The 27,650-nt window shown below is 35.1% G+C and overlaps 1 protein-coding gene across 2 annotated transcripts in view; it reads left to right on the top strand.

Annotated features, from left to right (window-relative positions):
• Positions 1-27,235, top strand: part of LOC118202906 (synaptic vesicle 2-related protein-like) — a 119,969-nt gene extending 92,734 nt beyond the window's left edge. For both annotated transcript variants that reach the window (XM_085819775.1, XM_085819771.1), the window contains 2 exons: positions 21,337-21,450; positions 24,656-27,235. In XM_085819775.1, coding sequence (XP_085675901.1) covers positions 21,337-21,450; positions 24,656-24,682 — 141 coding nt within the window. In that variant the 3' untranslated portion in view covers positions 24,683-27,235. The remainder of the gene's footprint in view (positions 1-21,336; positions 21,451-24,655) is intronic.
• Positions 27,236-27,650: the final 415 nt, after the last annotated feature.

Raw genomic sequence — 27,650 nt, 5'->3', positions numbered from 1 at the left:
GTCTTCCAAAATTAACGATCTCTAAATTTTATGGTGATTCTTCGGATTGGTTAGAATTCATAGGTCAGTTCGAAAATGCGATTGATAAAAATCCGAATTTATCAAAAATAGAAAAATTAATTTACTTAAAAAGCTTTCTTGGTGGCTCAGCCGCCAAAGCTATTTCTGGTTTCGCTCTCATCGAAAATAATTACGAAGCTGCTCTTGAACTGTTACGTTCCAGATTTGGTCAAAAGAACATCTTAATTAATTCGCATTTAGGACAACTCTTAAGTACTTCACCTGTTAGAAATCCTAATGATATAAACGGATTAAGAAAACTTCTAGATCACGCCGAAGTACAGGTAAGAAATCTTGAAGCATTAAAAATAGACTCTGATACCTACGGAAATCTCTTACCGCCTTTAATTTTGAAATTATTTCCTAATGAATTCGTTCTTGATTATAGCCGAAAAATTAAAGACGAAAATTGGGATTTAAAAGGTTTGTTAGCCTTTTTGAGGAACGAAGTATTCAGTAGAGAACGCGCGGCTTCTGTTAATTATAATTCTAGACAAAAATATTCGCGATTGGAAAAGCATTTGCCCTTCAAACATAAACATTCTCCAGCCATAACGAGCAAGCCGTCTACAGTTGAGTTATTAGCGGCGTCATCCGAATCGCAGTGTCTGTTCTGCGGGAACACAAATCATAAATCTGCGGATTGCGAAATTTTAAGTGTAGAAAAGAAAAAAGAGATCTTAAAACGTGAATCGCGGTGTTTTTTATGTTTGGGTCGGTTTCACCGGATTCAAAATTGTAAACAAAAAATAAACTGTGCCTTCTGCTTTAATAAACACTCGAAAGCCATTTGTTATTCATTCCATCAGAAAAAAGATAATGAAAAACCTGAAAAGAAAACGTCGGATTCGAGCGTTATTTCCGCTGTTTCGTCATATAATTTCGATGAAAATAGATCTAATAAAATATTATTACAAACGGCTTCTGCATTGATCCGAAATAATGATAAATCTGAAAATGTCAGAATTCTTTTTGATAATGGCTCAATGAGATCTTTCATAACTAAAGATGTATCTACTAAAATGGAACTTCCGATTGTTAGAAAAGAATCACTTTCTGTTTATTCCTTTGGTGATAAAAGTGCGTTAGAAAAAACCTTTAATGTTGTTAGAGCAAAACTAGAAAATGTAAACGATCCTAATCTTAATATATATACTGAGCTTCTTGAAACGGAAAATATATCCAATATTGTTATCTCTCCTCCAGATTTGAACTTTGCTAAGAAAAATAAAATTTTACAAAATTTACAATTAGCAGATTGTTGTAGGAAAAGTGACAAAATTGATATTCTCATAGGGGTAGATTTCTACTATTCTATAATTACTGGTAAAATTAAAAGAATTTCAAGAAATGTAGTAGCCACAGAATCTTTATTTGGGTGGTGTTTGCAGGGTAAAGTAAATAATGATCATAGTGAATTATTAACTATGAAAGTAATTGTAAATGAAAACTTGATATCAGTTACAACAGTTTTGGAAGCTAGAAAACTTGGGTTTGGAAAGTGATACTCAAAACGACAAAACTGTTGATTTAAAAATTATGAAATCTTTCGAATCTGATATCAGGTATAAGAACTGCAGATACCAAGTAAAATTACCTTGGAAACCGAATTCAAAACATTTAATGGAAGATAATAGGGATATAGCACTTGAAAGATTTAAGAAATTGTGTAACAAATTTAAAATTGATAACTCTTTGTTTGTTCAATACACAGAGGTTTTAAAGGATTACGAGTTAAAACATATTATTGAACCAGTTCAAGAAGACAATCAAAATGATAAAACCCTATTTTATTTACCTCATAGAGCAGTCATCAGAAATGATAGAGCAACAAGCAAACTAAGAATAGTTTATGATGCTTCAGCCCATAAACCAAAAACACTCTCTCTAAATGACTGTTTATATACTGGTCCGAACCTATATCCTGATATTTTTGATTTAATGATCACATTTAGACAAAATTCGATAGCCTTTACAGCGGACATTACACAAGCATTCTTACAGATAGAGTTAAATGAAGAAGACAGGGACGTTACACGATTCTTTTGGAAAGATGATCCTAATGATAACAATGAGAGTTTGAAAACCTTTAGATTCACAAGAGTTTTGTTTGGAGTAAAATCTAGTTCCTTTCTCCTAGCTGCTACTATTAAGCATCACCTTAAAAAATATTCAGAAATATATCCTGAAACAGTAGAACTCTTAAACAACTGCCTGTATGTTGATGACATTATTGGTGGTCAACAAAATTTAGAACAAGCCCTGAAAACAAGTTTAGAAATTGTGAACATTTTTAATGAAGCTAGCATGTCACTACATAAGTGGCATACTAATTCCAAAGAACTCAAAGATATTTGGCATCGCAAAGAATTTTCGATGCAAGAATCACCTGAAGTGTTAGGAATTAACTGGGATACGGATAATGATAATTTTTATTTTGACACTCAGCACTTGACAAATTTCATTTCCTCGTCAATCAACTCAAAACGTTTTCTATTGCAAACCGCAGGCCGTATTTTTGATCCTGTCGGATTTTATGGCCCTTTCACTATAAGAATAAAGTGTCTGATTCAGGAAATCTGGTCTGCCAAAATTGATTGCGACGATGAACTGCCAACTGATCTTAGTTATAAATGGAAAGCCTGGTACGAAGAAATTGAAGAACTGAACCACCTCAGAATTCCCCGCTACTATTTAGAAGGAATATTAGATGCAGATGTGAAACAAATAGAACTCCATAGCTTTTCTGATGCTAGTTTGAAAGCTTATGGATGCGTGGTATATCTGAGAATAGTTTTGAACAATGGAACTTTTCAAACAGTTTTTGTTGCTTCCAAGAGTAGAGTTGCACCTCTGAAATCCCTTACACTTCCTAGATTGGAGCTTTTGGGTGCGCTTTTATCCGCTAGATTGAGTGATAAAATAGCAAAATCTTTAAAATACGAAGTAATCCCCTTCCACTGGACTGATTCTCAAATAACGTATTTTTGGATTCAGGGATCTCCCGAAAAATTTAAATCTTTCATCAAAAACAGAGTTTATGAAATTCAGAAACTAACTGAAAGCAATAATTGGCATTATTGCCGTGGGAAAGATAACCCCTCCGACCTCATATCACGAGGAACTACTGTTGCTAATTTAAGAAATTGTTCACTTTGGTGGTTTGGACCAGAATGGTTGCAAAACAAACGTATAGACTGGCCAGTTCAACCGAAGTTTGACGTGGGAAACGATAAGCAACTAGAACTCCGTAGTAAGATATCTGTTTATGACGTTGTTGTGAAAAGAGATGATCAACTATTGGATATAACAAAATTCAGTAATGTGCTGAAATACGAGTATCTCAGAATTATGGCATGGGTTAGACGTTTCGTTGCTAACGAAAACTGCCTGCTAATAGTGAAACATTAAGTGCCTTTGAAATTCAGGACACTGAAATTTTTTGTGTTCGTAAAGCCCAGATGGATTTCTTCACACCTGAAATTAAGGCTCCTCAATCTAACAAGTCGATTTCTCCAAGCTCTGATATATTCAGCTTGGCACCGTTTCTTGATGAAAATAAAATTCTCCGAATTAAGGGAAGATTAGAAGAAACCGAATATACAGTTGACGAGAAGCATCCAGTTCTTCTTCCTAAAGATTCCAAATTTACTGAATTAATTGTAAAAAGGAAACATAATAACGTTCTGCATGCGGGAGTTCAGCAACTTTAGCCAAACTAAGACAGAAATTTTGGATTCCTAAAGGCCGTCAGTTGGTAAAGAAAGTCTTAGGGAACTGTTTAATTTGTCGGAAATACGCAGTAAAACCAGCGAAACAAATGACAGCTCAGTTACCTAAAGATCGAATTGTTGAAACTCCACCTTTCTATGTTACAGGCGTGGATTTCACAGGTCCAGTTTACATCAGGTCTGGAAACGACATTCAGAAATCATACATCGTATTGTTTACGTGCGCTGTTACACGAGCGTTACATCTAGAACTCATTTCCAATATGTCTGCAAACAAATTCATTTTGGCTCTCAGACGTTTCATTTCGAGAAGAAGAAACTGTCGCACTTTTTATTCAGATCATGCGAAAACTTTCAAATATGCTGCCAAAGATTTACAGTATTTTTACAGCATAACTAAAGGTACAGACTTTCAAAATTTTCTAGCAAATGAAGGCTTGACTTGGAAATTTATCGTCGAGCTTGCTCCATGGTGGGGAGCTTTTTATGAACGCCTTATGAAAACCATAAAGGAACCGTTGAAAAAGATATTAGGTAAAGCTCAACTGAATTTTGAAGAATTTATGACTGTGTTGACAGAGGTCGAAAATATTGTGAATAGACGTCCTTTGACCTACATTTACAACGATTTACATGAACCTGAACCGCTTGCACCAGCTGATTTTCTATTGATCGGACATAAGGATGAATATCCATACAACTTTGCTGAGATCCTGAATAACTCTCCAACAAGAAAGAGTCTAATAAAACGAAAAGAATATTAAACAACACTTATAAAACAGTTCTGGAAAAAATGGAAAAATCAGTATCTTCTTGAGTTAAGAAATGCTCACTTCTTCGGTACACCAGAAGCCAAGAAAAATCTTAAAATTGGTGATATAGTTTTACTTGAAGGAACAACTAAATCTAAGTTCCTCTGGGATTTAGGTCGAGTAATTCAAGTCTTCAAAGGACGTGATGGTCTTGTACGATCATGTGTGGTAAAAACTAAAACAGGGGACCTTAAGAGACCTGTACAATTGATTTAGCCCCTTGAACTATCAGACTGAAAATGAACTAAATTTGTAACCTTTTAATTTTACTTCTTGTATTTCATATTCACTAACATTAATTTTAGATAATTAGTTTAGTTATTACTAATAATTTACTGTTTGTAATTTGAATTAATATTTACGTATTGAGTAACACTTGAGTTGATGCAATGAACTATATTTGTTTATTTTATAGAATTTCCTTTTGCAGTTTATATTTACATCAGTTGAATGTATTTGATATGTAAGTTGCTTTCTTATATTTTATTATTGGTATGCTGAAATAGTGCTAATTTTGCAAAAATTATCAGGTGGGGAGTGTGGAAAAATCCCCCAAATGATTTATGTATCGCCGTTAGAGGGCGCTTCGCTTCTGAAAAAGAATGTTTTTTTTTAGTATGCGACGTAGTTAGTTAGCAGTGAACCTTCGATGCAATCCAAGTTGCTTTGTAAATAAAATTATTATTTTTGTAGATTGTTGAAGTATTTCACTTCATTTAGAATTAGAACCACCTTTCGCAATACACCGGTTTTTCAATATTTGGGGCACTAACGATTTTCCTTTTATGTTCTAGGAAACAAGGAAAGTGCATAATGTAATTCTATACTACACTCATGTCCATAAATTAAGAATAATGCAAAATCAGGCAAAGGAAGAGTTAGAAGCAAAACAAATTTGACTTATTTGTAAAGCTTATTTATTAAACAAAAGGTAAAGAGCAAAAAAAAAAAAAAAGATGCTATATGTTTGATATTAATAAAACAATTAGCGATTTTTTCTCCCTGGAGCAAATTATAAAAAAAACTATTTACAAAAAACCAATATTACATGGTTGGTATAATTGTTAATACATTGTATGTTCCCAGACGACGCAATACAGTCCGTACAACGCCAAGGCATGCTGAGTATCAAATTATCGGTCTGATCTTAGGGGATATTACACCACTCAAAAAGCAATGCTCTCCGAAGTTCCGGTAGACATGTAGGAGGAAGTTGACGGGCTGCAACTCGTCGGCCAAGCATGTCCCACACGTGCTCTACTGGATTCAAGTCCGGTAAGAATGCTGGCCTTACGGGTTCATACGGGTGATATCCTCTGACTGAAGGCATTCGCTTACGATGTTTGCACGGTGAGAACGGACGTTGTCACCCATAAACACAAATTGTGCGCCCATAGCAGCCCGAAACAAACATACATGTTGTTCCAGAATGACGTCCCGATTGATTTGGCTTGTCTTGGTTCCAATTTGAACATGCAGGTCACTTCTGGAACCCAGAATAATTCCACCCCAAACGAGCACTCCTGAACCACCGTAACGGTGTCGTTCAATGATGTTTTCTTGATGGTAACGGGTACCTGGAGATCTCCATATGAAAGTCCGGCGAGAATCAGACTGCAAGCTAAATCTGGACTCGTCGGAAAACATCACACAAGCCCACAGTTGCGGTGTCCACAATGCATGCTCTCTATAGCAGGCTAACCGCAGGCGACAGTGAGTTGCAGTAAGTGGAACGCATCTGACAGGTCTACGAGCCTATAGACTAATCTGCCCTAAGAGTCTGTACACGGTCTGCCTTGAAATTGTCGTACCAGTGGCTGAAGAGAGCTGACGAGACAGGTCTGAGGCTGTGCTCCTCCTGTTTCTTTTGGCAGTAACTGCCAAATACCGGTCCTCATTCAGCGTTGTAACTCTGGGGCGACCTGTGCTGTAACGTCTACTCACATTACCATCATCTTGGAATCGTTGCCAAAGCCTGGAGATGACACTGGGCAATTCCAAGTTCGTCTGATACTTCCAGTTGGGTACGCCCACATTCCAGAGAACCGATAATTCTACCACGTAAAAATCATCCAAATGCGTCCTTCGTGTCATAACTATTCGGTTATTGCACTGAAATACTTTTTAAGCGCCTGGGGACAATTTTACTTCTTTGCCTGTATTCCTTATATATCACTCTCTTACACTCTCGTCATTGTGAGGCACCATCGGTGCCATCTGGTTACTTCCTGAAATTTGCATATGATTCTTGAAGATGTTTGTAGTGATTTTTCAGGTGATATATTTATTTTAAAGTTCGATTTCCTCGTGACTCCGAATTATCCTTAATTTATAGACATGAGTGTATCTTCAAGTGTATGTTTCTTGCTTCGTGAGAGAGGAGGAAAAACATTTGCTGCATTATGGGATAACAGAATTTTTTAAATTTCCGATCTTAAACAACCGATTTTATTGAAATTTTGCTTTCATACGTTAATTGCTTGCCCATTAATATATTATATTGCAATTAATATATAATACCACATATTCTTCTACAAACCTGTTGCATCTTCCCTTATTTATTTCTTTTCTTCCCTTATCGTATTTAACGCTCAAACTAATCACGATCAGTTTTGATTTTTATGCCATGAGGCAAAACGAAAAATTTTCCCAAAATCTTTAATGTAATTAATTGAATTTTCAAACATCTGTTTATTTATTATTTTTTAATTATTTACACGCAACTGCCAAAACTGATTATATATTTAATATTTCATAGTTAATAATCCCACGAAATGGCAGCAGTTTATGTTTTGAATGAATGATTAATTCGTGTAGTGAAAATGATAAATTCTTCGAGTGTTAAAAATTAAAATGTTTCAAAAAAGGCTAAGTAGTCCAATAAAAATATTATCTGCTATTATCAACTCACTAATTTAAAATTTCATTGTTAGATAAAATTCAAATTCAACTCACAAAATAATTTACGTTTTAAAAGTTTTTAAGCTTTTTATTTTTGCACGTATGATGATGTAAACAGTAAAATATCAAACAATTTAAAAATAATATAGCTCTTGAAAAGAATTTTTGAAAATTAAATAGAAAGGCTTACGATTTGTACGTTATTATAAAATTTCATCATTACCTTTCGCTTTTATTTCAGATGCGGAGTACGTAATACATTGGTTGCAAAATTTGTAATATTGCTTCCATATCCGAAGATTTTAATAGTATATTTTATTTTTCATATTTATGGTATAAAGCAGTTGTTGAAAAATATCCTTAGTAAGTATCTGTACTTTTTTGATTAAATTATTTTCTTTCGCTGATGAGCAACGTTGTTGTTTTATACAGGAGATAAATAACAGATCTTATGCTTCTCTGAATAGCAGCAAGGTGCTATTGTGTTTCTAATCTCTATTTATATTGGACACGGTTTACTTGTTGCAGGAAATAATAACGACCCCTCGAAGAGTTTAAAAAGAAAAATGTAACTTTAATAATGTTCCTGTAGAGTAAAATATTTGCCAAGCTAAAGTAGTTAAAAAGTAAAGGCTCCATATATTTGCATGAAAACTTCAAAGAATACCTTAACAAGTCTTTAAATCAAAACAAAAGAGCCATCAGTAGACTTAATGACGAATGCTAATTTGCTTAATATTAAACCGTTAATTGCTGAAATAAGCAGATTTTCTTTGAGCCATTCTTTAATTTTTAATTCGGGAAGAGGCTTGGAAAAAAACAATTTAAGTTCTTGAATTACTTTTGGACACTTCTGCGAATTTTATACCTAACGGTTAAACTAATTACAAATAATTACAGATAATATTTCAAAGTCCTAACCTGCGTTTGCCTGGTAAATTCACAAAGTCTTTAACCTGTTTTTTCATGTGATGCACACTATAAACGAATAAACGAATTCACAAGTTTAAATATAAATAATATTTTAAATTATGTTGAAAATATGAGCGAATTTCTTAACGAAGAATTTCTTAACAAATAACAAAGTCCTTGATCCTGCTTTGTCAGGTAAAAGATGAATTAACACTCATGAAGATCTTGAATTATTTGCGTATAAAATTAAATATAATGTTACCACCATGACAAATTATAGTGGATTGTTCTAGATCTTTTTACAATATTCTGTACCGTAGGGTCATACCTGAATACTTCTTTTATGGCTCGATATGGTGAATTTCTCATGTTCTTGAGGAAACTGTGGGCTGTGATGAGTATCTGCTCATGAATTGGATTTACTTCCAGGTCTGTATGAATTTGAGAATAAACCAAGCAGTGTTTACAATAGCTCTGAGATTTTTTTTTTTTTTTTTTTTTTTTTTTTTTTTTTTTTTTTTGGAAGAACGTTTATGTTTAGTCCCTGTGCCTTATTGTCTGTGGCCCATGCCGAACAGCGTATAGTACGATGGGGCGAATTAAAATATATAGTTTTTTTTTTTTTTTTTTTTTTACTGTGATGCTTAATTTTTGACTCCCTGCCGATGAAACTGTAGCGTGCCATAAAGGCTGCGTGTGCTTTATCAGTCATTTGAGAGATGTCTTTCTTAAAGCATAAAGTTTTATCAAATATTTCTATGGATCAGCGATGGGTAGAGTTACATTATCCATTTTGATTTCCATCTGTATACGTTCATATATCTCTTATATCTTCTATATAAAACTATATTTGAGGTATTTAATTTAATCTTCCAGATCTTGCACCATTTAACTATTGTATTGACCTCTGTAATTGCAAGTTATCTATTGCCACTTCAGGATTACGTGAGTTTGTCAGAATTGCCGTGTCATCGGCATATTTTAGGACATTTGAATGTAGAGTGTTAGGTAAGTCGGTGATGCAAATATTAAAAAGTTTCGGGCCAAGTACTGAACCTTGAGAGATTTCACTAAAGATGATCTTCTTAGATGAGAGAGTATCTCCGCACAGTAATTTTGAAAAGTGCGTCTGTTTAAGCATGAACTAAACTATTGGCAGATGAAAGTTTGGGAGTTTTTATACGAATCCTGCATGCCACACTCGTTCGAAAGCTTTCTCGAAGTCGAGAAAGCAAACAGACACTCCATGCTTTTTATGAAAAGATTTCGCGGTGTATTTAACCAGGTTCAATATTTGGTGCGCGTTAGATGCTTTCACTTATGAATCCGAATGGTGAGTTGTCAATTAATTCAAGACGTTCTAGGTGAACAGCTAATCTATTGATTAAAATATTTGCGAAAACTTTTCCAGCTGTTGGCAGGAGACTGGCGGGTCTGTAGTTTGAAATTTGCCTGGAGGTTTTACATGGTTTCAGTAAGGTTACAATACTTGAATGCTTCCATTGCTGTGGAACGTAGCATAAACGGATGTAGGCATTTAAGATGTTAGTTAAAAGTATCAATAGTTTTCAATTTCACGGGCTATTTTCCTAGTCAGGTAGTTAATGTTTCTTTTCTCTGTTAGATGCCTGGTGGTTTACACCTTTTCTCTCTTAGATCTCGGGCGGTTTGCAAAAATGCTTATTTTGAAGATTTCTCACTTTAATTAAATCCTTGATATATGTTGGGAGAGTAAGATAATTTGAGGTAGCACATGAATAGGAAGAATATTCAATCGCGTTTTGAATTTCCGGGATAAGGTAGTAAATAATATTTCCATTATCACCGCAGTGTTGAAATTAGATCCACAAGGGTATCAGCCTGTTGTTGTATAAATTTTACTCGACTGACTTTAGTACGGTGCTTCTTAAATGGTGGGTAGAAATCAAAGTTCATTGGGTAGTGATTAGACGAGAATTCCTCCTTGACTTCTAAGTATAGGATATGAGTAATATTTATAAGTAAAATAAATCTAGAATATCGCCATGGTTGTTCGGCATTGGAGATAGAGTGCAGTTATGACTTCGTATAAGATAATTAGGAAACCTTCAATTGCGATTTGTAATTCGTGAGTTCCAGGTTTGTTGTTGGGCATTCATCACCTGAGATTATAATTGAAAAGTTTGTAGAAGTTAATACTATATCGAGGTCTTGGATAAAAATTAAGCTGCTTGGGGGTTGTAGGCCACGATGAAAAGAAACCTTTTCTTCTTTGCGCTGTAATAATAACTACAGTAAATTCTGTGCAATATGTATTTGGGAGTTCGTAAAATAAATGTTTTATGTGGTTTTTAATAATAACCACCTCTATTGTGAATATTGTTATTTCTAATTACATTCTAGCCATGTAGCTTCAATTTTTCAAATGGATGTAGATGTGATTCCTTCACTTACACCATATCTATATCATATTTATGCAGATAGCTGATAACCTTGTGTATCGGCCTTCTAATTCCATTTACGTTAAAGAATAAAACTTTCTTGTAGCTATTGTAGCCCCGATTAAGTTCTTATTTTGTTGAGAGACCTTTAAGTTCCTAATTAATATTTGTAAAGTATTCTACTGCTTCCATACCGACTTCTAGGTTATCCAAAATACTTTTTGTCTGTTTGAATTTAGCGAAGAATTCTTTGGCTTTAAGAAGATGTGTTTTTAACCAATCAAAGAACGAGTTTTTTTTTTTTTTTTTTTTTTTTTTTTTTTTGTATTTATGCACACTTTGTACTTACCTTCTTTAACTTTGGTATTTTATGCACCCTTTCCAACATACAGGGCACAAACTGCTAGTAATTTCCCAATTTTCTCTAGTTGTAAGATTAATGAGGGCCTTCACATTTCAGACATTTCTTTTTATAATGCCACAAATCACGTGTGTCTTCGTACCTTTGGCACTTATCACACCACAGGACCTGGTCTTCATATGGTTCTACGAAAATGTCTAAACCTCTCAGGGAATTAATGCGTTATTACTTTTGCGCTCTTGGTTTCTTTTAACTTCAGCCAAAAAACAATTGCAAATGAATGTTGTTTCCATCCTTGTAATTAGTAATCTTATCAGGACTTGTATTTCTCTTGATTTGCGTTGGAAACATGAATGGTCCTGAATCGGAACAGGGAGCTTACTCAAGCTATGTTCAAGAAAGTGTGAAGTAGACAACACAAGCAGGAAGGGTATACGAAACCCTTTATTTTCTATCTTTTACAGGATCTTCCGAGCTTCGGAATACAAAGACCAACCACTTGTGGTCTGAACGTAAGAATATAAAAACTACTAACTAAAAACTAACTATGAATTAGTATACAAATGCCTAGCACTAAGATTGGCCTTTATTTAAAGAAAGGTACGTATGTAGTACGCCGAGTTGCTTAAACTACAATACGTTTGCAAATAACAAGAGGACTAAACCTCTGGTCTTAAAGGCAACCAGCAACAGAGTGAAAACTCGTAAAACTACAGTGGCAAGCGGCTTGTTTCCCATAACTCTTTCCTCTCTCTCTCTCTCTCTTGGCAAAAAACCACAACTTAAGTACTTGGCGTTAGCAAGACAATTTGCATAAACAAGTTAAAGCATTTAATTCTGGCCGGAAGTAGAAAATAAGAAGTGATAGTACAGTTTTAAAATAAAATAAACGTTAGTAAAACTTAGGATCCTTACATACTTCCCGCCAGAGTTAATTAGTTTGAAACTGAGCTCTAAAACGACCTTGTTGAAAACTTATAGCTCTAGATTCTAAATCTAACGCGATGCCAATCTTTTATAAACATTCCTCACTAGAAACTATCTAATCTAAAAATTAAAAAGTCGTTTTTACATGATCAATTCCATGGACAATTACTTTTCTTCTGTACTGCATCTATAAACAGGAGTTTTTCTTAGTTGAATCTGGTTCCTTCCAGAGATCTGGAAGGAAAACTAGTTTAATGAAATGTTAAAAAATCAAATGGCAAGTAACATGAATACGTATATTTTTCTTTTAGAACTATTCTTATTTCATTCATGCCATTATTTAATTATCTCCCCGTGCTCTCTGACATATGTTGTAAAGAGAAACACCAAAGACGTGCGTGTCTATGTACAAGTGTTCAACACTACCACTTGCAATCAAAACACTAACGTGTTAAAATTTAACATAACAAGACCTCAGAACACACCTTATATTCATCTCTGAACCCTGAGGTACTATTCTCAAAAGTGGCTAACTCTGAAGTGTAGCGTCAGAGAGCCTAACTACATTCATTCAACCTTTAGCACATATTAACACTATTTTGCTCTTTTTACAGTCATACCAATAAGTTAAAAATTTGGGCACTACTATAACATTTTCACTTTCATTAACATATCACAGTATTTCTTAACTTTTAAGAAAACAGTTCACATTGTACATAAGGACATATTAACATGCCGTTAATTTTACGCATTTTAAAACATACATTAGTAGTACAATGTTTGTTAACTTCTATTTCTTTCCAAGCAAGTGCTAATTCTTCTACATTTAAATACTACATTTCAAAAGTCCTTCAGACTAAAACTTCTTTTCTTGACAGAATCTTTTAAATAAAATTTTATACAATAATTTTACAATTTTCTTAAGGTACCTTTCTCAAAGATTACCAATGCTTTTACAATATTCAAGCATTTACTCATTCCTATTATACAATAATTTTAGTTTTACTCGCGAGTAATTGAAAAACATAGCAACAAAATAGGTAAAACTCATTTCTCGCCTTTTTGGCGATAAAGGTAGGCGTCACATGAAGTAAAACTTCTTAAATTCTGCAACTTGCAGTAAGAACGAAAAATTAACTTTCAAAGTTTTCAAAGTAAGATAAAGTTTTACTTATCTTTATGATATTCCGACATCCTTTTTGCCTCCCAGTCCTGGAAAGTGGCGAAGACTACCGTCTGGTTTATCCTCCGTCTTGTGCGGGTTCGCCCTTTGGTTCCTTCCTCCGTGAGCTTTCTTTTTTTTTTTTCAGTTCGGTCACCCTTGAAGAACTTAATATCTGCTCGTACTCCCGGCCGTTTGATGGCAGCTGTTCTTGGCGGAATCGGGACAACTCTCTCCCGTTGTTGCCTGGATCTCGTTGCTGGCTGTTCAACCGTTTGTTGCTTCCTTGCATCTGCAGCTGATTTTCCCGGGTCAATTCGTCCACATTTGCTGCGTAGAATCCTATCCGACGGGTACATCTTTCGTTTTGGAGCCGTGTTATTGTTGCTGCCATTTCTCCTGGCTCTCTTTGCATTAGTAGAACTTTCCCTTCTTCATTCTGGGGGTGGTCGTGCACTCTCCTTTCTGGTCGGTGGAAAGGCTTCTTTTTCTTGTTACCTTCAGTTTTCCAACGGGGAAACTTTCTTTTCATATGCCACCTCTGGAGATTGTGCCTGGCGTGCTACCTCTGGACATTGTGCCTGCCGTGCCGGATCCTGCAAAAGATCTTGAAATATTTGCATTTTATTACGATTATAGAATGGTTTTATCTGGTCAATGTTTGCGGTGCAGGTTTCACCATTCTTGGCTTTTAACACCGTTACAGCCTGAGTTACTTTCTTTACATATGGTCCTTCAAATCGTGGATAGAACTTTGCAATTTTATCTTCTGGTGCTGAAGAAAGTGAATGCTTAATTTTTAACACTTCATCCCCTACTTTATAAGTTATTCCCCGTCCTTTCATGTCATAATACAGCTTCTGTTTTCTTTGTGCTACTTCAGAGTTCTTCTTTGATTCTTTAATTAATTTTTCTATATCGCCCATTTGAAATTCCGGGGCTCTTTGTTGAACATAAAAAAATATATCTAACGGAGTTATAATCTTTCTGCCTAAAAATAACTCAGCAGGAGTTTTGCCCGTCGTGTCATGTTTGGCGGTCCTAAAGGCGAAAGCTAATTCACTGACATAGTTAATTTTTAACATAACTACAAATACTTTTCACTATATTTCTATTGACCCGTTCCGCTATATTTGATTGTGGCCGATACGGGACCATTTTTAACTGACGTATGCCCTGTTTTTGGCACATGTCTTCAAATACATTACTTACAAATTGAGGACCATTATCCGATATAACTTTTAGAGGCGCCCCGTATTTTAATATATATTTATTTAAAATAGAATCAGTAACTAATTTCGCGGAGGCTCGTTTTAAGGGAACAATTTCGGTCCATTTACTAAAATGATTAACCATAACAAGGAGATACCGACTTTTATTTAACTGACTTTTCGGGAAAGGGCCCAATAAATCGATGCCAATTATTTCACTTGGAAATTCTGATTTAATGCTATTTAGAAACCCGGCTGGGCGAAAATTAACGTAATTAACTGCTTGACATGTTGGGCAGGACTGGACATACACTCTTGTTAACTTTTGCAGCTCAGGAAAATAAACTGCTTCGCGTACGCGTTGGATGATGAGAGGCCAAAGGCAAGTCGTGCAACTCCTGCAGTATATTTAATCTAAGACTAGCTGGGATAACAGGTCTAAATTCGTTGTTGGAATTCGTAGTTTTTGTATAAAATAATAGACCGTCTATTAGTTCGTAATGGGCCGCCTATTTCTTATCGCCACGATATCTTGGTGGCTAAAATTTTCAGGATCTTTTAAATAATCATAAATATTTTTAAATTTCGGATCCTTACCCAGTTCGGTTATTACAGTTTCTCGAGAATGTATCCTATATGCTGTGAGAATTGCCACCTTTACAGTATTACCTTCTTCATCTATTTTTATTCTGGATAGGGCATCTGCTACGATATATTCCTTTCTGGGGGTGTGTTTGATTACCAAATTATACTCCTGTAACTTGAGTGCCCATCTTATTAACCTTGGGGATAAATTTTTTCCTGAGTATAATCTAGTTACAGCCGCATGATCAGAATACACTGTTACTAGCTCACTTCCAAAATAGACTCGGAACTTTTGCACTGCTAACAGAACTGCAAGTGCCTCTCTCTCAGTCGCGGAATAGTTTCTTTGAGTTTCGTTTAAAGTGCTACTAAAAAATGCCACGAGCTGCTGATTTTGGGAAAGTACTGCTCCTACCGCATAATCCGAAGCATCCGCTGAAATTTCTAAATTCTCATCGCTCTCAGGAAATTTCAAAACAGGGGCTTGCGTTAACGCTTGTTTTAATTTTTCAAACGCACTATTGGCTTCGGCCGTCCACGAGAATCTTGCCTTTTTCCTTTTTAATTTTAACAATGGTTCAGCAATAGTTGCAAAGCATTTTATAAAGGACCTATAATATGAACAAAGTCCTAGAAAAGAAGACAGCTTCTTCGCCGTATTTGGCGGCGGATAATTTTGAATAGCGATTATTTTTGATTCGTCCGTCTCGATTCCTTTCTGAGATATTTTGTATCTTAAGTATTTTAATTCAGGGGCTGCAAATTTACACTTTTCAACTTTTAGACCGGCCTCATTTAATAATGAAAACACCTCTCTCAATTCTTTTATATGTTGATCCAAATTATCACTAGTAATAATGATATCGTCTAAATATATAAATGTGGTCTTTCCTAGAACAGGCCTTAGCAGAATGTCCATACATCGCTGAAATGTTGCCGGTGCCCCTGAAAAGCCAAACGGCATACGCAAGAATGCATAAGTGCCAGACTTGGTTATAAAAGCAGTTTTAGGCACATCTTCTGGTTTTACACCTATTTGAAAATAACTCGTCGTTAGGTCTAACGTAGTCATGTATTTCTTAGAAGTTATGTTCCTTAAAATTTCTTCAATGATAGGTAACGGATATACCGGATATTTAGTAATGGAGTTTAATTTACGATAGTCAATTGCAAAACGCCACCTTTTCGGATGTGTTACTGGATAATCGTTATTTTTCTTACATAACACAACCGGGCTGGCATAACTATTTGAGATGGGAGTTATGATCTTTTTACGTAACATATCTCGAATGTGCCACTCTATAATTTTTTCTTTAGTCTTATCGTACCGATATGGCTTGTGGCGAACTGGATGTGAATCTCCTGTATCGATTTCATGTTTCTTCATTTGAGTAAATCCGGGAATATCACTAAATAACGAAGCAAATTCACTTACCACTTGGCGAATTTTTTGTTGCTCTCCCGTAGGCAGGTGGTTGAGATTTAATGTGGGTGGTTCTCTTTTTCTTCGAGAACTGGTTTCATGGTCAGCTTAAGGGACGCTTGGTTAAAATCCAGCGTTGCTTCTGCCTCTGAAAGAAAATCTATCCTTAAAATTACATGTGCGTGTAGATTTTTTACGATAAAAACATTATCTTTACCTGCTCGTCCTTAATACGGATATAGAGTGGTATTTTACCTATGCATTTGCATCTTTTCCCCTGGGCAGCTAATACTGTCGTATTATCCGAATTATATCTTCTATACTTACGGAAGTATTTCCGAAGAAAATCTTCTGTCACATAGGAACACACTGCGCGCCTGTATCCAGGAGTGCGGTGGCTGGAATATTGTTGACCAAAACTTCAATCTTTGGAAAAATCAAATTTTTCACAATAACTGTATTTAGCTTGAAGGAAGAGGGATTTTCTTGGCCTTCGGATTTCCGCACCCTTCCATCAGCAGAAATCCGTTTTAGTTTAAATCGTCTTTCTTCTTTTCCATGCCTTCCTACTTTTTCCGATGGCCTTCAGACTTTTTTTCTGGCTTATTATTGATTTGTCGACGTTCGCCGGTTGTTTTTGGATACTCGGGTTTCCTTGACCACTGATTCGACTTGCTTCCGTAGCCGTGCTCTTGCCTTTGCTGTGGTCTTCGCGCACCAAATTGGCTTCGTTGCTCGTACTGGCGTCTTCTTTCAATGTCCGTCGTTCTTCTCTTTTCAAACTGGATTGCGAGCTCAAATAACTTTTCCAATGTCGTCGGGTTCCTTAATTCAATAAAGTCTTGTTATCGGGGAAGTAAACTAGGCAAAATTACTTGGATTATTTCAGGATCCGGCCGGCTTCCATACAAGAGTTTAAAGACGGGAATTTTTCTTAAAATAAAGCTTGAAAGATTTTCGATTCGTTACTGGTATATACTGAAGAGTTCCGCTTCCAATTTTGTACGATTTCTTACGACAGGGAAGGCTTTTACTAAGGCAGTCTTGAAATTTTCGTAAGTATAGGTGGGCGTTCCCGCTTGACCCAAGAGGTTTCTTCCTATACATTTGAACCAATTAAGCGCTTGGCCCCTCAAAGCGCTGGTAGCTAAGGTGACTTTCTGGAACTCATGGAGTGGATATAGCATGAAGTGGTAATCCAAATTTTCTAAAAAACTGGTCAGCGGTGAGTTTCCATCAAAGGTTGCTGCTGGTTTCATCGATGCGCGCATGATCTGGACGATGTAACCAAATTCTTCCAGGGCGGCAGCTGGCGTTTCTGGATTCTGAGCCGTTGCTGCAGGCACCTCAGGTTCTTCTTGAATCTCGGCCATGGTTATTCTTCTTCTTCGGGCGCCACTATCAGGACTTGTATTTCTCTTGATTTGCGTTGGAAACATAAATGGTGCTGAATCGGAACAGGGAGCTTACTCAAGCTATGTTCAAGAAAGTGTGAAGTAGACAACACAAGCAGCAAAGGTATACGAAACCCTTTATTTTCTATCTTTTACAGGATCTTCCGAGCTTCGGAATACAAAGACCAACCATTTGTGGTCTGAACGTAAGAATATAAAAACTACTAACTAAAACTAACTATGAATTAGTATACAAATGCCTAGCACTAAGATTGGCCTTTATTTAAAGAAAGGTACGTATGTAGTACGCCGAGTTGCTTAAACTACAATACGTTTGCAAATAACAAGAGGGCTAAACCTCTGGCCTTAAAGGCAACCAGCAACAGAGTAAAACTCGTAAAACTACAGTGGCAAGCGGCTTGCTTCCTATAACTCTTTCCTCTCTCTCTTGGCAAAAAGCCACAACTTAAGTACTTGGCGTTAGCAAGACAATTTGCATAAAAAGTTAAAGCATTTAATTCTGGCCGGAAGTAGAAAATAAGAAGTGATAGTACAGTTTTAAAATAAAATAAACGTTAGTAAAACTTAGTATTCTTACAATCTGTCTAATTTTTACACGTGTATTGCTGTCCCAGTTGGTTCCTTCTGAGTTATTTCTATACTAGAATTTCTGGAAAGTTTTTAAATTATCGCTTTAATCTGCTTGTCGGAATTGATAAGATGTGTGTGGAATGAAACTCCACGATCCTGTAGCATTTTTGTGTTTGTTTGAGTGTTAATGCTACTTGAATGTTGTCATGTATCTGTCTGCGGTCAGCCAATCAGCTGCCTGCCTCGTGGTAAGAATCCAGCAAGTGAGACAGACGAGAACTATTTGCAGAAAGTGTGGTAGGTGCGTTTACGCACAACAAAAAACAAAAATCAGCAAAAATCAGCATTATATAACAACAAAAATCAAACAACAAAAATCAGCATTATATTTTCAAATTTTCACAGGACTAGTTTCGATGGTTTTACCATCCTCAGCTGCAAAAGCGCAAATGAACGAGATAGCTGTTATTTTGTCTTAATTTAGATGCTGTGCTAACTACATTAAGTAATCTTAGATTTACGGTGAAAGTAAAGAAATGTGTTTTTGCACGTTCGGAGATAAAGTATTTAGGACATATAATAGGACCTGGAAGACATCAACCTGATCCTGAAAAATTACAAGCCATTGAAATTCTAAAAGGTTCTAAACCGAAGACTGCTCTAAAGAGGGCATTAGACTTATTCAACTATTATCGTGATTACATAAAGAATTATGCAGAAATAACTCGCCCATTGACGGAGCTTACAAAAAAGAAAATTCCTGAGATAATTCCATGGACTGATGTTGAGGAATCAGCATTTCAAGATCTGAAACGTCGATTTGTGTGAAGCACCAACACTTTACACTCCAGACCCAGAAAAACATTACATCATACAGTGTGATGCTAGTTCATATGGTGTTGGTGATTGCTTGTGACATCGAGACAGCAAAGTCAGTTTGCATCCTAACAGCTTTGCCAGTCAAAAACTCAGCAGAACTGGTCAACTATTGAACGCGAGGCTTATGCCGTTGTGTGGTCATTAAAAAAGTTCGAGTATTGGATGTTTGGATCGAATATCGAGCTGATCATAGACCATAATCCATTATTATCTTTGCATAAGTCGGCACCTCATTCTGTCAAATTACAGAGATGGGGAATGGCACTTCAGCATTATAATATTCATATTTCTCAATGCCTAGGTGCACAATTAAAAAATGCAGATAGTCTTTCTAGATTAGTTAGTGAATGAAATAGGTGTGAACTATGTATGAGCTGATATGTTTAAAACTTTGCATTAGTTATTTCTCTTTTGTTCCGTAATTGTACGAGAGCTATTTTCGATCTGTTTTGAAAAAAAAAAAAAAAAATCTGAAATGTTTCAGATTTTAAATTACGTCCAAAGGGGCGTTTTTTAACATTTTGTGTGTTACCTTTCTTTATTAAATATCATGTTCCTCGCACTTAAACCATAAGATCCAGTGCAACAGCAATATCGCAAAATAGTTTTAAAACGAGCCTATCTTTAGAATTTCCGATACAGAGACTCACGCGCTGGAGATAAAAATGTTTTTTCTGCACAACGTTGCCATTGCTCGCTTTGAAATCCTTGAGTTTGTTAATCAAATATTCGTCAAAGTTTTAAAAAATAGGAAATCGATCATAAAACAAATTTCAAATTTCAAATTTGGTCTTCCACATGCTCATATTCGTTGGAGGATTTCGTTATTCAAAATTCGATGACTCTATGTACCGTTGTTTTATCACAATACGAGAAATATACATACATTTATGCAGATTTTTCATTATTTAATTTCTTCAAATATAATGCAGGACTCTAACATTTTGTGGCAACAGTTTGAAAAGTGAACCGACATTTATGAGTCCGACGCAAAATGCCAAAACGAAACTAATAGTCCTTCGGGATTCAAATCCCTTTGGACTTTAAAAAAAAAAAAAAAAAAAAAAAAAAAAAAAAAAAAAAAAAACTGGTTTTCGTTTAATGTTGCATTATAATATTGTGTTTTGAAATAATATTGCATATATGTTTTATTACAGAACTCCGGTATTGTATCAAGGCGTCTGTTCATCTGTTGTGAGATGTATGTTTATTGCACTTATTTCAAAGTATGTTATTACTTCATGTATAGATAGATGTTCATATATTTTGAATTTATTTGGTTAAGAAAAAATATATAAGTATTGATATTACATTTGTAAAAGTGTTTATATATGTCATTTACGTGCTTAATTGTTTATTTCAATGTGAGACGATTTAAATAAGTGTATTTAATTATTAAGCATTGGCTTATGGAATATACAATTTAAGTTCGTGAATTCATTTGCTAGTTTTTTCAGATTGTGCTTCGCTTTGGCGTAGCACAATCTTACCGGGGTGGGGTGTCATGTATCTGGCTGCGGTCAGACAATCAGCTGCCTGCCTCGCGGTAAGAATCCAGCAAGTGAGACAGACGAGAGCTGTCTGCAAAGTGTGGTAGGGCGTTTACGCCTGAGTTCGAGTTTCGATTTTAGACAGCGTGGCTGATTAATTTGTAAGGTATTAACAACTGTGTTTCATTGGAATTATTTTCTTAAATCATATAATATCAAGGTCATGTAAATATTTGTACAAAGTCATGCTTCTATATAATAAAGGTTTTATTTTGCAATAATGTATTGTGTCACGTGTCTGTCATCCCGACAAGCATGACAAGTGTTAATGCCTTGTTTGTATGAGTGTTAATGCTGTCCTCCAAATGGAGTTTGCATTCTTTATCTCTTTTGAAACACGTAGGATATTCAGTCATCAATTAGTATGTTGTGATATTACTTTTCTTATTGATAGGAGAACTGTTTTCTTTTATTCAGGTACTTGTCATAGAAAACCCTATCGGAGCAATATCATTATTGGGAGGTAGTATATTGCTAGCAGCAGTTGCTACGTATTTCCTTCCTTTGGAAACGAGAGGAGCAGGAATGAAGGTAAACTATAAAAATGTGTTTTCTTATTCTTTGGCTTCAACTCAATAGACTATGAAGATAGAGAATCGTTTTAAATGACATATTTAAGCTAAGATGCTAATGACAATTTCAGTCGAATGTTACCGTAGCTACCATTAAACTACAATAACAGTCAAATTTCTATTTTGCTGTGCTTTTTTGTATTCATCTTTAGGTCAGGGTAGCCTAGAAATATGTTAATATCATCGATATGATTCTGGCAACGTAATAAAGCCTGCATTCTATAAAATACCTATGCGTTTTTATTAGAATGCCGAAAACTGGCGAGCAATATATGAAACGATTAACATTTCACAAATTTCCTAGGCATTGTACAGAATTCCGAATGACAAACCGGCAAAGTATGAAATAATACATGTCCGATTCGTTTCGTAGATGCATTTAATACATTCATGCATAATCCATACCTTTAATATATTCATTTCATAATTCCATAATATTTCATACATTTTGATACATATTTTTCTTTTATAGGAAAGGAATAAATTCTGCTTTATACATTTTTAATGGCACTCTTTCAATATTCTTTCAAAATAGCTTTTGTATTTTTAAGCGATGTACATCTTTTAAATAATAGACTTGTGTTCTTTTTTTCATATTTTGCTTAAATATCGTTTGTCATTCCATAGAATGCCTAGGTATTGTACACTCTAGACAAAGTATATAATAACTCTCATATTTCATAGTTTGCCTAAAAATGCCAGACATTCTATAAAATGCCTAGATATTCTACAAAATAACGACTTTTCATACACTGTCAGTAACTTTTATACAGTTTTATTATGTAACGACCGGAATCTGCGTATCAGCCGTACATCGTCGATATATTAATTACAACTCTGCAGCACTTGTTTAGCAATATAAATCCCATGCACATACAGACTGAATAGGAATTCTTCAAGGCTTTTTTCAAACAACGATTTTGTCGTCTTAAAGCTTTGTAGTTTAAGGCACAAAAGTCTATTCGCACCTGTTAGCAGGGTTTAAGCCTCAGCCAGCCAGGAATGGGTAAGCTGCGCATTCGCAAATGTGTAACTGACTTGGCGAAGCCATTGACAGTGTTTTCTTCGGTAATTCTTATACCAACTTGGCGTAAAGTTGAAAAGTTAGAACTTTTAGGCAAAATCCTTAAAACCATTTTTTTTTTTTTTTTTGTGTGTGTGTGTGTGTGTGTGTGTGTGTGTGTGTATGACTTAGGAAGATTACGTTGCTTAGCAAAGAAGCTCGGCTTAAATCTTTTATGACGTTAAAACATCGTGTGAACGAAGCTTAAGAGCAAAGACCACTTATTTAATTTCTGGGTTGAATTCCCTCAAAAAATTACACTTTCTGCCAATTCTATGCAATTTTGATGGTAGATGAGATTATTGATTAAATAATTATATCGCGACAAATCATTTGACGGTTATCTATCTTAAGAAGTATACCTCTGTGAAGGGTTGTTTTATTTTAGGGCTAGTACATGGTATAAACCACGAATTCCAGGCAACCAATCCATTCAGTCACCGAAAATGGTCAGCGATCTTTTCCATTGCTATGTCTGGAGCATGTCATTCCTGAAGTTACAAAAGAATGCCGTGGAAAGTTTGTTTTCAAAATTTTTATCATCCCTTTAATTTTTATAAGCTTTTACATAATTCACTAAGGTGTTTTACTGTGGGTGGAATTTTATCATCCATATTTAACCTACTTCCTGATAAGCTATCGATTTCGATTTTGTACTCATGCTGTTGGTCAATGACAAAGCAATGTGGTAAAGCGAATTTTTAAAATTCGGTTCAGAGCTTTTTTAATTTAATGCTTAAACGATTTTTTCCTCATATCTTCGCTTAACGAACTAACTAAGCATATCAGAATTTCAGTACTTGTAGCCTCGAGTGCAGCGGAAAGAAACCCTTCAATAAAACTTGTATAAAAACTGTAATTTAATTTCAGAATTTTTGACAAAGTTTTGAAAACTGCTCAAGTTTTTAGACTTTTTGTCGTTTATGATTTCAAAACTTCAACATCTGAAAATGTATCGGATATAAACTTTTGAAACTTTCACCGATTATAAAAACAAACGTTGCGCATTCTTTTAAAACAAAAAAGATTAAAAAAATATTAACTGAGAGAATTTCTACATTTTTTTTTTAAATGTGTCGCAGTCTGAAGCAGACAGAATTAAATAGTGCTTTGAGTTTGCAGTCTTGCTGCAATTAATGACCAAGTTTGCCACCTTGGTGCACTTCATCACGAATTAGTGATATTCGTTTTTCATTTTAGCTTCAAGTAAAACACTCATTAAAACATTGCGATTACATCCAATTCTCGAAACTGAATACTCAAAGCAATTTCTTCATTCTCCGAATGACATTTAGTTATTTTCTTTATTTTCTAATTTTCCTATAATAGATTGTTTGTGTTTTAACAATGATTAAAAATTCCATCATTGATGACGCGTAGCTAAGACTAAACAGAAAATAAAACACAATAAAAAAAAACAAGCTTTTATTTAAAATTGAATTTTATTTAAAATAGATAATGAATGCATTAAAATGAGAAAGATAATTTATCGTATAGTTTAATGGGAATAATAAATTAAGATATTTCATTTGCAAAGTTCATCTACAATTTTATATCTTGGATATTAAAAAGGGGGAGCATCAATAATGAATTCTATACTTTAATTGCTTTGTGGCGGCCGAGCGGTAAAGTTGCTGAACACTGGTAGTTCGGTCCGAGGTTCGAATCCCGCGAACGGGCTGGCTGCATGGGCGTTTTCGTGGTTTTCCCCATGTGTAACGTGTATACGAGCCAGTTTCCCTTAGAAAGTCCTCCACGAAGGCATCCCTCCCGTTAGGCAGATAGCCCTCGAGGCTTTGCCATATCACACACACACACTTAATTGCTTTGTCAAATGTATAAGCTCTTGGCTTTTTTAATTTATCGCGGGCGCCCAACGCTTTTATTATTTTGGATATAAAATAGCAGATGAATTATGTTAATAAAATTATTTAATCTATTATTCCCATTAAAATAACAGAAATTTTTTTTCCTACTTTTAATGCTTCGTTGTCATTCCCATTTTACACAAAAGTTTATTGCCTAAAAAACCTTTCACTTTAACTGTATTTTATTCTTTCTTATCTTTATAATTACTTATTTGTGCATTTATTTATCCTAGGAATCTCATGGTGTCTCGAATCTGTGAGGAAATGGACCAAGAAGCGTAGTTTCAAACAGCAGGCCATTCAATAACTAATAATAGTTCGATTCTTGCTGTCAAGAGTTTATATCTGTGACCATGCTATATGATTCAGTTACATTTGAAGAAGAGCTTACGACGGATTGTTGTTTATTGTTGGTAACTCTAAGATTCCGTTGGTCAGAGTATATGAATGTGCAATTTGTCCGAGTTTTCGTAGCCTTCAAGCAGGTTTACTCTGACTCTAATTTGCTGATCAGTGTTATGAACTTGGGTCACAATACATTTTGTATTATTTGATGTATTAAGGCAACAAAAATCATAAATTTACGAATTACGCTGATTCTTGTCGCTTTAATACCTCCAATAGTCGTTTTTCGGCATTTTATTTTAACTCAGATATTCTGTATATTAAAATATTTTTTTTTAACTTAAAAGATGCTAAATTCAATAAAATGGAATGTATTTCTACAGCAAATAGTTCTATGTATGAGGAAGAGTCAAGTCAACAAATTTAACAGCTCCTTTTCTTTTCCTTTTTGCTTCCAAAATAAGGATGTGGTGAGTTTGCATGAGAAGGTGGCAAGAGTAACAAGTAAACTTCACAAATAAAATTACAAACCAAAATAAATTATGATGCACGTAGTTTCTTGGCATCAGCACTGCAATACTTTTATGCCACAGATTCCCTAGAACATTGAAGATACATATGCAAATGCGCATACTATTGCTTGTTGCCACAATGGCGAATCGAAAGTCCTTCCGAGATGTTAACGGAAAGGGAAAATGTGTGTTCTTCCTCAAAGTTGGGGCGAAGATTAAGAATTTGTTAGTATAGATTTCAACATATTCAGTGCAGGTGCTCAGAAGCTTTAGTAAAAGCTGGATAACGAAAGGTTTGCTTTAGCTTATTTTGATCACTGCAAAGCACGTGAGTGCTATCTACTTAAGAAGATAGATGCCTTCATGGATAATTTTCTAATGGAAACTGACTTGTATCCACTTAAAAGATGGGGAAAACCACGGAATGCCCAAGCAGCTAGCCCATTCGTCTGGAATTTTAACAAGGTCAAACTACCAGTGTTCAAAAATTTTACCACTGGTAGGCGGATACCGAAAGGAAAAGAGTGCTGTAACTGTCTGTATGCTACCGGCAATGTATTGTTTGGTTTATGGGATTACGGCAAAGCCTTGAAGGCTATCTGCCTAATCGGCAGTGTATGAAACGCTGGCATTCTATAGAATACCTAAGCATTTTATAGGATGCCTGGCGTTTTTAGGCAAAGTATGAAATATGAGGATTATTATATATTTTCATAAGGTATTATATATAATAGTCATACATTCTAGAGAGTGACAAATTTTATTTAGGCAAAGTTTGAAAATAAGGTCATAATGAGGTTCTTATTTAAAAGACGTCAATTCCTCAAAAATACAAATATTATTTTTAAAAAAATAATGAAAGAGTGCCATTAAAGAGTCTTTTATATTCAAAATATGCAGAGAAAAGTTAAATTGGTATAAAAAAATTTACGAAAGCGATGTATGAAATGTATGGTTTAGGCATGAATGAATCAAATGTATATTCATAACGAATTGGAGATGTCTTTCATATTTTGCCGGTTTGTCATTTGGGATTCTTCATAGGGAGTGTAAATCGTTTCAAACATTGCCGGCCCATTTCCGGAATTCTATAAAATGCTTAGCTATTCCACAGAATGCTGGCTTTCACACAATTCACGTAACAGATAAAACCGAGTATTTTTTATCATTCGCCTTGTCCTGGACTTCTTGTAAGCAAATGCCTGCTTTAAAGTTTCGTCCTTAATTTTGGGTTCAATACAGCAGGCGTTCCGAATACCAGCTTTTTATCCTGGATTCTCAATCCTGGAAGTCAAAAGGTTTCTTATCTTTTCTACATAAATATCGGATAAATTCTCGTCCATTTCTTTTGCGCATTTTTTCGAATGAGCGGCTTTTTAGCTGTTGTCTCCTGACGTTATGATTTTCTACAACAGTGGTTCTCAACCTGTTTTGTCCCATGCGCACCTCTTAGTACTGCCAGAGGTTCATTCCGAAACTAAAAAATTTACATAATAAAGTTATCAAAATATTATAGAATGAAAATAAGGTTAAAATAAATTTTAAAAATCTTTAAATGGCTGAAAATGTCACCAAGTAAGGGATTAAGTCACCAAACTGCTTGGTTTTTAGTTTAGTGGGCCTTCTAAAACGAGGTAAAAAGGGACCTTTCGTTTAGTTTGCCACAGCTTTTTAAGAGCTGTGTTCATTTCTGTTTGCTCTGCTTTAATCGATTATGGCAAAACACACGAGGGCTATCTGCTTAAAGGGAGGAAGACCTCCGTGAAGGACTTTCTAAGGAAAACTGGCTCATATACACGAAAACACACGTGTAGCCAGCCCGTTCACCTGGAATCGAATCGGAGTCGGAACTACCAGCGTTCAGCAATTTTACCACTCGGCCGTTGTTGGTCCTGTTCATTTCGGAAACGATCAGATATGGGTCTTGGGGATGGGACCGATAATCTTGATATCCAAGACTCAAGAAAAAAAGACCACTGCTGAAATGAAAAACTGGATTTATACAGAATGGAATTTTTGCTGAGAATCGTCTAATAAGAAAAAAAGAGTTAATGAAAAATATACAGTTAAATAAGAAGATGAATATAATAAATCAGGTACTGACTAATCATGGGCGCCTCCCGGCTTATTTTAATCGGTTCCATCTACAGAATATGATAAATGCTTAATTTGTGATAAGTTTGGGGACGGCAGGCACTTCGTCGATGAATGTACGCTTACCCTGAGTGCAAGAGAGAAATATAGAAAGAAATTTAAAGAAGATTTCTAAAGGGACTACTCAAATTTGAAAGATCTTGCAGAGACAATAATGAAGATTATAAATACGAACAAAGATAGAATTGGCATTTGGCACTCAGACTCAGATTTTGTA

The sequence above is a fragment of the Stegodyphus dumicola genome, chromosome 1, assembly GCF_044657685.1.
Source record: "Stegodyphus dumicola isolate Sdum_Otavi_A_Nest chromosome 1, ASM4465768v1".
Lineage (NCBI taxonomy): Eukaryota > Metazoa > Arthropoda > Arachnida > Araneae > Eresidae > Stegodyphus > Stegodyphus dumicola.
The sequence above is the reverse complement of the archived record's forward strand: the minus strand, read 5'-3'. Positions and strand labels throughout refer to the sequence as shown.